This window comes from Carassius gibelio, chromosome A5 (assembly GCF_023724105.1).
Source record: "Carassius gibelio isolate Cgi1373 ecotype wild population from Czech Republic chromosome A5, carGib1.2-hapl.c, whole genome shotgun sequence".
Taxonomy (NCBI): Eukaryota; Metazoa; Chordata; class Actinopteri; order Cypriniformes; family Cyprinidae; genus Carassius; species Carassius gibelio.
In genome coordinates this window covers 22889446-22902307 of record NC_068375.1, presented here as the reverse complement: position 1 = coordinate 22902307, position 12862 = coordinate 22889446, and the positions used below count along the sequence as shown (strand labels likewise).

General features: G+C 34.8%; 3 protein-coding genes across 4 annotated transcripts; 1 reads left to right on the top strand and 2 right to left on the bottom strand.

Annotated features, from left to right (window-relative positions):
* Window positions 1-32: 32 nt before the first annotated feature.
* On the bottom strand, window positions 33-1050 carry fxyd2 (FXYD domain containing ion transport regulator 2). Its single transcript, XM_052590423.1, has 4 exons — window positions 892-1050; window positions 562-597; window positions 250-324; window positions 33-110 (listed from the first exon to the last, which is right to left on the bottom strand). The coding sequence occupies exons 1-4, from the start codon at window positions 899-901 to the stop codon at window positions 70-72; spliced, it is 162 nt and encodes a 53-aa protein (XP_052446383.1). The 5' UTR covers window positions 902-1050; the 3' UTR covers window positions 33-69.
* An 820-nt stretch (window positions 1051-1870) lies between these two features.
* On the bottom strand, window positions 1871-7730 carry tmprss13b (transmembrane serine protease 13b). Its single transcript, XM_052590411.1, has 13 exons — window positions 7617-7730; window positions 5658-5811; window positions 5401-5523; window positions 5180-5305; window positions 4975-5101; window positions 4614-4709; window positions 4003-4046; window positions 3738-3897; window positions 3428-3594; window positions 3111-3209; window positions 2878-3020; window positions 2572-2724; window positions 1871-2403 (listed from the first exon to the last, which is right to left on the bottom strand). The coding sequence occupies exons 1-13, from the start codon at window positions 7629-7631 to the stop codon at window positions 2389-2391; spliced, it is 1422 nt and encodes a 473-aa protein (XP_052446371.1). The 5' UTR covers window positions 7632-7730; the 3' UTR covers window positions 1871-2388.
* Window positions 7731-8606: 876 nt separating this feature from the next.
* tmprss4b (transmembrane serine protease 4b) lies at window positions 8607-12702 on the top strand. Of its 2 annotated transcripts, none has more exons than XM_052592571.1 (11): window positions 8607-8960; window positions 9118-9270; window positions 9697-9820; window positions 9973-10089; window positions 10195-10238; window positions 10576-10742; window positions 11010-11172; window positions 11631-11720; window positions 11885-12027; window positions 12203-12352; window positions 12428-12702. In XM_052592571.1, exons 1-11 carry the CDS (start codon window positions 8822-8824, stop codon window positions 12437-12439), a joined length of 1302 nt encoding a protein of 433 aa, XP_052448531.1. In that variant the 5' UTR covers window positions 8607-8821; the 3' UTR covers window positions 12440-12702. The 2 variants fall into 2 exon arrangements, with proteins under 2 accessions (XP_052448531.1, XP_052448530.1); XM_052592570.1 differs by having other exon boundaries at window positions 8608-8960; window positions 10576-10738; window positions 11006-11172.
* The last annotated feature ends 160 nt before the right edge of the window (window positions 12703-12862 follow it).

Here is a 12862-nt window from a genome sequence, read left to right as displayed (position 1 = left end):
GAAGAAACCAAGAGGTAAGAGACGTAGAATGTGTGTTTTATCTTTTATTGCATGGATATTGTATGTGCCTTATTTAGCAGATGCCTTGTTTCCACAGTTGAACTTTTTGCCTGCCAGAAAAGAAGATAACATTTGATTATACAAGGAAAGAAATGGTGTGTGGGTGCATTTCTGTGTTTGCTGGTATTTTTATTTTAATATAAGCAGAGAGGACATGCTGTTTGATTGCATGAATCTAGACATACTCACTGAATATGATAGCCATACCCAAACAGAACAAAACAGCTGCAAAGATCAGCCCACCTCTTCTGATAAACTCATAATCTGGCATAAGCGTGCACACAGATAGTTACAAACAAGATATCCACAGAAATGTTTCTAAAAAAAACTTTGTGTTAATGTAAAGCACAATTTTAGCTTTCGTTTACTGGTTGTTAAGAGCAGGACTTTTACTTAGTTTGAGATATTTAAAATAAGATATAAGAAATAAGATGCAAACAAATATATAACATTCACTTTTTCAACATCATTTTAATTTGAAGGAGTATAAGATAATCTTACCATAGGTGAAATCAGCATCTGAATACTCAGGTATTTCTTTAAAAAGAACACATAGAGGGTATAATGTTAAATATAAACCTAGTGTAAATATGATTTTTATCTTGTCTAATACATGTCTCAATTTGTTAAATAGTTCAACCAAACATCAACCAAAACCGTTTGTTTCCAACATTCTTTAAAATATCTTATTTTATGGTCAGCAATCATACAGGTTTGTAACAACATGAGGGTGTTTATGATGAGATTTTTTTTTTTTGGGGGTGAACATTCTGTTTAAGTTGTGTGATATATAATCAACTATCAAACTATCAAAAGTTGAATCAAACTTACCCACTCCCATTGTTAGAGTTGGTGAAGGATCTCAGAGTAGAAAGAGTTGAAAATTCCACAACTGTGATATATGTGTGTGAGCGTACGAGTCAGAGAGGAGTTTGAGTGTTTGCACGGAACACCTTAAACTCTCTGATGCTGGAACTGTAATTGGTGGAGCAAATGACAAATCAGTGAGAGCTACAGGGATGGAAAAAGAGTGTGTGCTTAGCGAATAATGACCTTCAAGCCCTTCGCTTTGACCTGTTTTATCCCATAAACCTCAAAACATGTGCATAGACACAAGCCTTTGGGCAATTTCTTAATATCTAACCATTGAGCAGTGAAGTACCCTTACAGTGCGCTGATAAGGTCAGTATAACTTGAGAAACAAGCAGACCATGAGAGGCAGATTTCATCTTTGAAGGCCAGATATAAGATATACAAATGCAAATTATGTACACAAATTTGGTAATGTATACTTTTTATGTTAATCCGTTTAAATTTATATGAATAAATTACATTGAGATTTCAGAAGAATTCTAAACTGTTTGTTTATCTGGTAGTTCTATTTCAGTGGGTGGTTAAAAATTAATCTGTCATTTTTTTACGAACACATAAAGAAGTGTAGAACAAATACATAACTAATCACTTTAGTTTTGTACGGGAGTATATAATCTAACAGATTGCTTCTGTTTACTCTTGTTTTCAAATAAATACAAATGGAAAATAGTGTTCACGTAAAGATCAGGTTTGAAAGTTCTCACTCTCTCATTTTAAAAAGATATAACAGAAAATCTATTGGCTTGTACAAAGGGACCAAGTGGTGTATTCTTTTAAAGTTAATGATTCTTACCAAGTTGAAAGATCCTACCAACTTTCACAGTTTAGACGGAAAGGAAATTGTCTTCAAGAACAGTATTACAGTTTAGTAGAAATCTAAAGTAAAACCATCGCAGCCTGCTGCTTTATTCTCAGAGTGAAAGAGACTTCAATATGACAATATGCTGCTCCACTTTATTCAGTTCAAAATATTATTGGAAATCTTTACATGTAACATGCATTGCTAGGAAACATTAGTTCCTCCTCAATAGTAGACCTGCTCAGGACATATAATACACAATATACAGTGCTTTCAGAGAGAATTGTACAGCTTTAATTTTCTGGTATTTTGTTCCAGATAGATACAGTAATGTATTGCATGTTTTTATTCAAGAACGTAACATCTTTACACATACATTTACAAAAGGAATAAAGACTTGTCGGATCTTCATGATTAAATAATGAATTAATTTTTTTCACAGGTACATATATATATTTATTTACTGCAAACGTGCATGTTACTGTGTACTGTCACAATATATATATATATATATATATATATATATATATATATATATATATATATATATATATATATATATATATATATATATATATATATATATATATTGGTACATAAAAATGTTTACACGGCAGAGTAGAACATGATGATTTGTTCTTCATTGTTGTAGAAGGTCACGGTCGCTGTTGCTGTAATTAAGGAAACCGAGAGAGAAAGAAAAAAAAGATAGAAAAATGTAATGATTAAGGGACTGTACATGAAATATAAGTATTTTAACTCATGATGAATTCAAAGTGTTTTTTTATTATTATTTTATTTTAAGTTTTTTTCATGTGAAAATGCAAAAGTGTGTTTACCTGCATCTTGCCATATATCCACATTAAAAGTTGCCCAACATTACTGTAGACCCCTGGACGGTTCCGCCTTCCACAGCCATCGCCCCAACTTGTTACGCCTGTGAGATACCATTTGTCATCAACTTTACACACCAGTGGACCCCCACTGTCGCCCTGGAGAGAGAGAGTGAGATTAAAACAGAAGAAATAATTCTGAATGAACTTAGAAAAGCGCATTAAAAACAGTACAAAGTTCAAACTGCAATATAATATTGTACCGAGAGGTGGCAGTATATGTAAGCTTTTGAATATGAGAACGTGTCCAACCTGGCAGGAGTCTTTCCCTCCCCTAAGATCTCCTGCACACTGCATTTGCTCAGTGATACGTCCGCCGTAAACAGTATTTGATTTACACACAGCTGAGTCTATCAGGTCTACTGCGACCTCCATCAAATAAGTGGAGATACTATCTGCGCAACACACGTGGAGAAAGACCAGTATTATAAATGCATAAATCAATACATTCAAACTCTAACCACAAAATCCATACTCATACATACCTGCCCCTTCAAAGGTAAGTCCAAAACCTGTGGTCCAGCACTGTTTCCCAGCAGGAAACATCTGGCCAAACACAGGCAGGCAGACAGGCTGTATATTACCTAACCGTATGTACAAAACATGTCAGTGATTAGATGAACCTCTTTGATTTTTATATTTATGCTAATTTAGACAGTGCTGTGTATGGTTAATAGCTACAGTTATGTCAGTTAAACTATGGTTTCCATAAAGGTTATGTATTATACATTGTATGCACTTGAGTACTTATGTATTAAGTACAATTGTGGATTCATAATTCTGTGTAAATGTACAAACTTACTTGCAGGTTTACTGAGTTTTAGCAAGGCAATATCATTGTTTTTTGTCGTTGAGTCATAATTCTCATGTAAAATGATTTGTTTTACATAATATGGGCTGGGAAGCTGGAGCTGGGACACCAAACCAATATACACTTTCCAGTTAGGCAACTGAGAGCTGGATGTTCCTCTAAGAAAGGGGGAAATTCAATCATCTGTTCATCCATCCATGCTTTTTGTATATTATTTGCTAATTTTCTCATTTATCTTAATTATAATTTTAGACTAGTCATTAAATCTTCTGTCAGTCTATGTAATGTAATGTATACTGACTTGGGGAAGCAGTGAGCAGCAGTAATGATGAAGTCTGGAGCCACTAGAGTTCCTCCACATGTGTGATCCCCTTGGAAATGCAGACTGGCCTGCCACGGCCACTGTCCGTCAGCAGCCACTTTCCCCCCTACGATCCTCGATACTGATGGCTGTCCACACTCTAAACAGAGAAAGAATAGGAGAGAGTGTGGAAGGAAGAGAGTGTTTAGACTTAGATAGCATTATCATTCAGCAATAACATGTAGCAGTCGTGTAGGGTACTCACTGCTGCACTGCAGGGACACAGTCTTCTGACCAGGACAGGATGCACTACAGTTAAATCAACATTGTTACACACGTGATAGAAACAAAAAGAGCATTTTCAGTTGTGATGTTTCTGTTTATAAATATACCGAATCATTAGACATATTCATAATTTTTAAATATTTAAATGAATGAATTTAAATTGAATGAATTAAAAATACAAAACCCAATGTGGTGGCAATTCGTAACAATTTAATGTTTTGCTGGCTACTTCATATGAATTTGTATGACCTCGATTGTTTTACTTTTGTTGTTTCTGCTTATTCCCCACTGAAGATTAGGTTTACCTTATTAGCAAATTAGCAAATATATATATATATAATTTATATATAAATATATATATATATAATTTATATATAAATATATATATATATAATTTATATATAAATATATATATATATATATAATTTTTTTTTTTTTATAAGACAAATCTTAAAAATTAACATATAGAATTAGCTACACATTCACTGATAGCTATAGCTCCATGCTTTTGTTGGAGTGATTTTGTTTCTGTAGGTTAATTTATTTTTCTGCTTTCTGTGTTTGCAAATTATACACATTTCTATTTTTTACCTCATATTAACACTCCCTTGAATGGTATTTGTAAACTGACTGTTCAAACTTTGAAAGGTGGATGAGCTGGTTTGCAAGACATCATCTTTATAACTCCTGCAAAGCACACAAACCGAAACACACATGCATACATTTCATACAGATATTCTTAATATTGTTTCTTAATAATGTTTGTGATTCAATGCCATGACAGCTTTCATTACTAGTTTCAGTTTAAAATATACAGTAATAATATACATATTGTATATAAATATTGTAATATAAATAGAAGAGTTAAAAAAATGTTTTTATAGAAATTCCAAAAACGAAATATTTCAGGTCTCAGGAATAATGTGTGTTTGTGTGTGTATATTATACTTACTGTCTGAAACCAAGCTGTTGGCAGGTTTGGTCTGCTACAGTTTTATTCCAGCCCTGTGCACAGACGGGAAGAAAGCTTTTGGTCTTAGAGGTCATGACCTGCAGTTCATTTGCTGTACCGAACCTCACTATAAAAACAAAGTCAAATCATTATATCATTTCCAACTGAAAGAAGGTTTCGTTATTGACATGTGATTGACACTGACCACAGCGAGATTCATCACTGCCTTGAGAACAGTCTCTCTTCCCATCACAGTTGACTGATAAAGGGGGGCATGTGTCTGTCTCTGTTTCTTTCTCTGAGAGAGCCCACAGTGATGGCCCATAACGCACTGTGCAGGAGTTGAAAAAAATTGAGTTAAAATTGTACCTGTAAAAAGCTATTCTTTGTGTCAATATTATTACATACTTTAAAATATATGCTCACCTCCCAGCCAGACGGCAATCACAACCAGAACAACTATTACAACAGTACCACCCGACCCGCCATAGCAATACCTTTTGTTCATATTTGTATTGTTTGAAGGAATTTGACTTCTCTGTGTTGGGACTGCAGAAAAGGAAACAACAATGACTACTGACACAAATAAACAAATTATAAAAAATATTTAATACAGATATAAAGATTTAAAATATTTAATTACGATCCCTCAATTTATTTTAATGAACGTGTTTTAATATTACTTGTCTGTACAACACAAGGAGCAGGTGTTTGATGTACTGGCTGAGCTATGTAGTACGGGTGGTCTTGGGTGGCTGACGATGTCTGAAGACTTGGATATGAAGGAGGAGGCGTGTTGTGATTCACCACAAAATCATATGAGGGAGGAGACTCAGCCTGTATTCATAAAATAAGTGCAAGATATTTGTAAGTCTATATTTCTATACATACTGTTCGCTCTCATCTTTCATCAAATTAAGTTCACATTAAACATTATAGCTATATTATAAGTATATATATTACCAGGTTTTGTTGTCATAAGTTATACACAGTTATAATTTAAACATATATTCATTCATCTGAATTTCTCTCTGGATGCAACATAACCACCTCCTCACCAGCAGAGGGGGAAATTATTGGTAAGTTGAACTATTCTCTCAAATGAATTCCCCTAAAAGTTTTTGGAACCTTGTTTAAAAATTGTAATACTGATCTTTGGTACATTTGAATGTGTCTGTGATGCAAATTTGGACATGGGGATTACCATGTGAGACACGAACTTGCTGATACACATCAGTTTACACGCAAGTATTTGACTGTGGATATGACTGCATTGGGATTTGGTAGCTGGTCAAACCAACATTCCCTTTACTTTTTTTAGTCCTGTCTGACCTTATGCGTGATCCAATGAACCTCTTTTTCCATATTCAAATAAGTGTTTAAAAGTGCCCATACGCACACCTGTACAGACATACATATATTGCATTTATAAAAACAAGCAAGATGTTGCATGGAGTTGACAGAGTAATTCAGACATCTCAGTCTGGTCTCCTAGCTACTTAGATGCATTATATTTATAGGTGCATTGTTTCTATTGAATTTGTTGTACTGTTTTGATGAAATGAAAGCAGAATTAGGCATATTTCACACTGCACATAATGTGTAAATAAAGTTGCAATGCATCTGTAACAGCAGGCTTCAGCACTATACAAAGATAAAGTGATTTCTGGTATACTACTCTGAGTATTTGTTTAACATCACCTGTTATAAACTGGGTTTCAAATACAAAAAAGCAGCATAGATAGCACCTGTATTTATTTTGGTTTCCATATTAACAGTTTACAGTATGCACTCCCGCATACAGAAGGGTAACAGAAACACAGACATACGTGCTTATTTTTTTCTTTTCTCAATGCGAACCAAACAAAAAATACTTTTATTTTTTAATAATTACAAATATTTTTTTAGCTTTGTAAACCTATTTATGAAAACGGTCTTGAGATACAGACTTTTATGAAACAACATAAAATACTAAAGTGAAAAAGATCAGTGATTCAGATTGGATGTAAGTTACAGTGACAGGCTTTGATAGTAAGTCTGACCAAATCCAGATCATTTAAGCTGTTTATCTGTCCTCCACATTTAGATTTCACAAAAAAAGTAATACTTTTGTAATAATTAATAATAATTAATCGGTGAGGTTCAGAACCTGCCCTTCCTTCTTATGGCATGTTGCAGATCTTATTCTCTCTTTAACAGCATCCAGTTGGAACATGTTTTACGTATTCTACACTGAATGATTCACTCAGTCGCATGTTATCTGTCTGTTTTTTTATAGTTCTGTTTCTTTTTTATAACCAAATAATCTTACTAATTCTAATAATACATTCTAAGTTAGTTAATTATTATTAGGTATCTAAGTTAACTATTAGGACACAATAAGATAACTGTAATGTTACACACAAGCTGATCACTAAGAGAAACAGAATTATAGGAATCATAAAGTGAGATGTATTACATTCACAGTAAAATATATATATATAAAAAATTAAAAAAAAAAAAAAAAAAAAAAAAAAAAAACTGTTGTTTTAAACCCAGCCACAAAAATAACTAATAAATAAATATATCAATATTTATATGTTTGTTATATACCAGTATACCCATATTTGAGAACATTTTGTTCAGTATTACAGTATTCATACCTGTCCTTGCTCCATAGGTGAGTATCCGTATTAAAAGATCAGAAAAACTCCACCTGTACTTTAGCTATGATTTATTTTCTGTCATGCACCTGTTAGTGATGCAGTACAACAATTACATCATCAGAGCAGGACAAACTCAGCCAGTAGTAACTCATTTCTTCTTATTCTCTCTCTCTCTCTTACACCTGTTGAACTGGTTTAACAAGCACCATTTTAAACTGAGTTTCTCAACAACATGTCCATAGAAACACTGTAATGCAGATAATTAAATAGAGAACATAAGCGTCCATGAACTGCTTTTAACATAAAAGGCAAAATAGAAATGCCACAGTGGAAACTTGGTGTTTAATTCATGCCATTGTACTGTTATTCTCCATCACATACGTATGTTTACACAAAGATCACATTTCCCCCAGTAAATCACAAAATTTAAGAATAAAGGCAAGATAATCTGAGTGCTGAATATATTAAGATTGACAATGCAAAAATATTAGTAATCACAGATTGATTCATGAGTAATGGACACACATGAGTCACAGACAAAACACAATCACATTTATACATATCTAATAAAAAATGTTCAGCAATTATAGGTGTGTGTCTTACGTATCAAAACATTGGTATTTGGTATTACATAACATTGATTCAGCAAGGTGTGTATATTAGATGACAAACAAAACCAACTCCTGTCATTCATGAAAGAATTCTTCTCTACTGCTGACAAAGTATCTTCATCTGAACTTATTATAAAAAAAGTATTTTAAGAATTTGAGAATTAAATTGAAACCTATTTTGAAATCAAAGGCTGAATTCATAATTCCATTAGCATGCTACTCCTATTTCTGCTGTAAATTATAGTATGCTATCCACATATGACAGAACCATATGCTGTTCTGAATTCAGCCAAAGTCTCAACAAAACCTGCCTCCAACTGATTAGTTAATGCAGATCAGCTGATGTTAGGTGATAACTAGGGAGTCCCTAAACACTGCTATTGTCTCGTGAGCTGCTAGTCGTGATTCACTAATTAAAACTGTGGGATACTAATACCAGTCTGATCACAAATATAAACCAGTTTGTAATATATTTAGCCGTAGAAAATGATTAGTATTAGTGAAGTCTCACACAGTTAAAGAAAGGACAACGTGTCTATTGAATTACAGGACCAGTAAAATCCACTGATTTGGCTAGATTTCTAGTTTCTCATGGCCCTAAAGCTGAGACGAAGGCGAGAATTAAGCACACCGAGGACTGAGGAGAGCAGAGCGCGCTGGAGATTGACCATTATTACCGTGTGCTGTGTGCTAGTCATCCTAGCAACCTTGATAGTGGGGTTGTACTTTAGTAAGAATCTTTTGCAATGTATTCTCCTTTTCTGCCATCTTTCACTTTCTTCATTGTAATGCTTATCACTTTGACAACTGTTTTTATCGCTTTGAACACTAAATATAAAACCCTCTCCATGAAAATTCAGTTTGTTGTTTATTTGGTTACTTTCCAGCCATTAAGATGCTGAATACCAAGTTTTTTTTCTGCTCTGGCTCGCTGAAGTTCATTTCAATAGAAAAGGTATGTGATAGAAAGGCTGACTGTCCAGGCCGTGAGGATGAAATCACATGTATATCCAAACTGCAGACCAATGACACACATCCAGGTGATTATGCGCATTTATACTCTTAAAATAAAGGTTTCAAAAGGTTTTTTCCCCGCATTGCAATGGCATAGAAGATAATTTTGGGTTTCCTAAAGAACCGTTTAATCTGTAGTTTTTAATGGAACTCTTTTGTTCTTTCTTAAAAATTGTGTGATCAGATCTTGTGCTTTTTTATTATTATTTTTTTTTATTTTTTATTTTTTTTAAATTATAATTTATTTAACCTTTCTCTACTTTAGAGAACCCTTTTGTAAAATGGAAAAGTGTCACTGATGTTAAAAGTTGATGCCATGAAGAATTTCTATTTTTACACCCCTTTTTGAGAGATTTGTCTACCACTTTATTTTTTCCCCCTGGTCTTGCTTAAAGTATAATAAAGATGAATTTGGAGGCGAACATGTGATTGCTCTATATTTACTTATGTAGTGAGACTGATGGGGGAGAGACTGGTCCTGCAGGTGTTTAATAAGGGTGGATGGAGAACAGTGTGTGCTGATAACTGGAGGACAAAGCACACAAGGTTAATCTGTCAACAACTGGGCTATACAGCGTAAGCAGAGCACACACTGTACAATGGTTCACAACCAATGACCACTGGTAAACTAGGCTCTAAAGACACTTAAGTGCTGTTATGTAACTAAGAAATCGGAGTACCTTTCCATTGATTGCCGCAGTCTTTATTCAGAAAATATTCCACTACAGGAGTCCACGAAGTACACGAGTCCTGGTGAAGAGTCTGCTTTTCAACTCTCACAATGCATTTGCTACAGTCAGCAATGACTCAACACACTCTGACATCCAGCGTTTGTTCTCAGTCAGGTAAGATACACTTACTATGAGGTCATGTTTATTATTTTTTTCATATTCTCCACATAAAATGATCATAGCATTTACATATAGAAACAATGATGTGCTCTCTCACAGTGACCGATGTCTCTCTGGCTCAGTGGTGTCTGTGTCCTGCTCAGGTAAAACTGAGATGTGTGTGTGTGTGTTCAATTCAGCTGGAATCTGAATTTTTAATTGGCCACAGTGCACAGCGTTAAACAGGAATAACAGGAAGTGAGATTTAATAAGTTTAAATTAATGGGCTTTTTTTTTTTTTTTAAACGAGACCTAAACAGTTTAGATCTAAAAAGTTGTTGACAGACTTTCCTTTTTGAGTTTATTTTTTATTCACTTTCAATTCTACTTTTTATTTTCTAATGTAAATGCTAGTTCCAGTTTGCTTTTTTCTTTCAGGAGTTAAGCGTACTAAATGTCTTTATGTGCCTGATTCTTAACGTGTCCCCTGTGTTGATGCAGACTGTGGAGAGGTGGTGGGAGAGGACCGTATTGTTGGTGGGGTGGACACCGAAATCGAACACTGGCCGTGGCAGGTTAGCCTTCAGTGGAACCACCAGCATGTTTGTGGAGGAGCATTACTGTCCCTGCGCTGGATCATATCAGCTGCTCACTGTTTTACAGGGCAAGTCATTCAGAAGTGTAAGATGTGTTCTAGAACAGAATTTTAGTCAAAAGCATTTTGACTTTATTCAGTCTTTCCTCTTAAATTCAGTTAACTAATGAAATGTCTCAAATGGGTAAAACTAAACCACCTGCTTTTGAATAAAATTCCTCTTTACAATAAGAAAACCCATTTTTACTTGTTTAAATGTAATGACTATTGGTCAGTTGGTTCACTTGGATGTTTTGTGACTTGCTGCATCTCTTTCTCCCACACACACACTCTTAGCCAGACACAAGAGCTGCGGCGATGGACCGTGGTTTTGGGTCAGACCCAAGTGGTGGCTTCCAGGGGTGTCAGCGTAGAGAAGATTGTAGTCCACAGTTACTACAGCCGCTTGAGTAATGACTATGATATCGCCATGCTAAAACTCACCCGGCCCGTCACTGTTGGGGGTACAGTATATCATTTATCCATTCTGATTAGCTAGAGTTTTAAAATTATGATTATATAAAGTGCTTTATGTAAAAGGGAAATTTTAAGTTGTAGTCCCGCTGCAACAACTACAACTTTTATCATTTTTTTTTTTCTCATTTTCCCTCCTTTGCTGCTAGATTGATATTTTAGATGCTTTATGAAACCCCTTGTAAGCCCCAATCAAAGGTGGTTCATAACGCGCTCCAAAAAAAAAAAAAAAAGGCCCATAACATATGGCATATTGTAAAACAAATGAGGATCACTTACGGTATGCTCTGGTTATTTTTAACTTAATTATTTTGAGAAGCCTCATTGTGTCACTACTCAAGCATCCCAGTACTCTAAAGCAGTAGTGTCAATGGTTTGTAAGGTTTTTCATAGAACAAACGGCCCAAATCAATATAATTGGCTATTGTTATTTTCGGTCTATCCTTAGAATCGATCTTGCCAGTTTGTTTACCCCCACACCAGCTGTCTGTGAAGGAGATGCTTGTGGTTACTGGATGGGGATTGTTAAAGGAGAAAGGTAAGAGGAAGGGGATTTGTGACTTTATAGATAAATGGTAACTCCAAATAAGGCAGGACTGTAAACATCTACCTTTTAAATCAACAATCCTCTTTTGATTCAGTTTCTCCCTCAACCTTTATATTGTTCTGTCTCTGGCTTTTCCTCGTTCTCATTTTATGCAGGTGAGCTGCCCTCTGTGCTGCAGAAAGCTTCAGTGCCACTGATTGACCGGTCCGAGTGTTCCAAGCCCTCTGTTTATGGTTCTGCCATAACTCCCAGAATGCTTTGTGCTGGATTCCTTGAAGGAAACATTGATGCGTGTCAGGTAACAACAACAAATGAAAAATCAAACATAGGCTCCCCTCCAGAAGAGTGAGTGTGTGAGAGATGGAGGGATGGAGTGTACATATATACACACACACATATGTCTCTTGAATCCAGAAAATAAAAAGCAATTTCAAAATCGTATGATCACTTTTAAAGTGTTCTTTCTGTTTCAGGGGGACAGTGGGGGTCCACTAGTGTACCCGGCATCTCGTTGGAAGTTAATGGGTATAGTGAGTTGGGGAGTGGGCTGTGCACGGAATGGAAAACCTGGAGTTTACACTGATGTTAGTCAATTTCTCAGCTGGATCTACACCGTAATGAAGGTATGTTTCATATGATCATGCACATTAATAAATAAGAAAGGAAAATATATTGTCAGACTGAATGTAATGTTTCAGGGACCTCCATGAGAAGGTGAACCATGGAGACATCACTTCATGCTTTTGTGACACGAGGAAAAGCAACAGATCACCTCAGTGTTACTACAGAAATATGTTCTGGAATCTAGTTCAAGTTTATAATTATTCTGATGACTATTTTAACATGTATTATGTCATGTATTTTTTCCAGTCAGTACTGTATGCTCTTTTATAAAGCTATTAAAGTATTCTGTATTTTAATTTTTCTAACCAAAAGCTTTTAGAAAGATAAATAAAATAAAGCTCTCACTTGATTCATTTACCAGTCCCGCACACATCACAACCTTTATTTTATCCAAAACAATTTATTTTAGTTGCTGCTTATAATAAAGAAATGTAGGCATTACTGTGAAGTCCAATGGGTATAACATGCCTGCACACTGGCTTAAGGAAACAATGGAATCAAGAATTCTG

Excerpts from the sequence above, each read along its gene's own strand:
- fxyd2 (XM_052590423.1), bottom strand. Across the intron at positions 325-561 it reads AGATGCTGATTTCACCTATG|ATTATGAGTTTATCAGAAGA; the intron begins GTAAGATTATCT and ends CGCTTATGCCAG. Across the intron at positions 111-249 it reads GGGTATGGCTATCATATTCA|GCAAAAAGTTCAACTGTGGA; the intron begins GTGAGTATGTCT and ends CTTTTCTGGCAG.
- tmprss13b (XM_052590411.1), bottom strand. Across the intron at positions 5,102-5,179 it reads CAGTGATGAATCTCGCTGTG|TGAGGTTCGGTACAGCAAAT; the intron begins GTCAGTGTCAAT and ends TTGTTTTTATAG. Across the intron at positions 3,021-3,110 it reads ACTTACCTTTGAAGGGGCAG|ATAGTATCTCCACTTATTTG; the intron begins GTATGTATGAGT and ends TGTGTTGCGCAG.
- tmprss4b (XM_052592571.1), top strand. The coding sequence starts at position 8,822 with ATGGCCCTAAAGCTGAGACGAAGGCGAGAATTAAGCACACCGAGGACT. Across the intron at positions 10,090-10,194 it reads CAGCGTTTGTTCTCAGTCAG|TGACCGATGTCTCTCTGGCT; the intron begins GTAAGATACACT and ends GCTCTCTCACAG. Across the intron at positions 11,173-11,630 it reads CCGGCCCGTCACTGTTGGGG|AATCGATCTTGCCAGTTTGT; the intron begins GTACAGTATATC and ends GTCTATCCTTAG.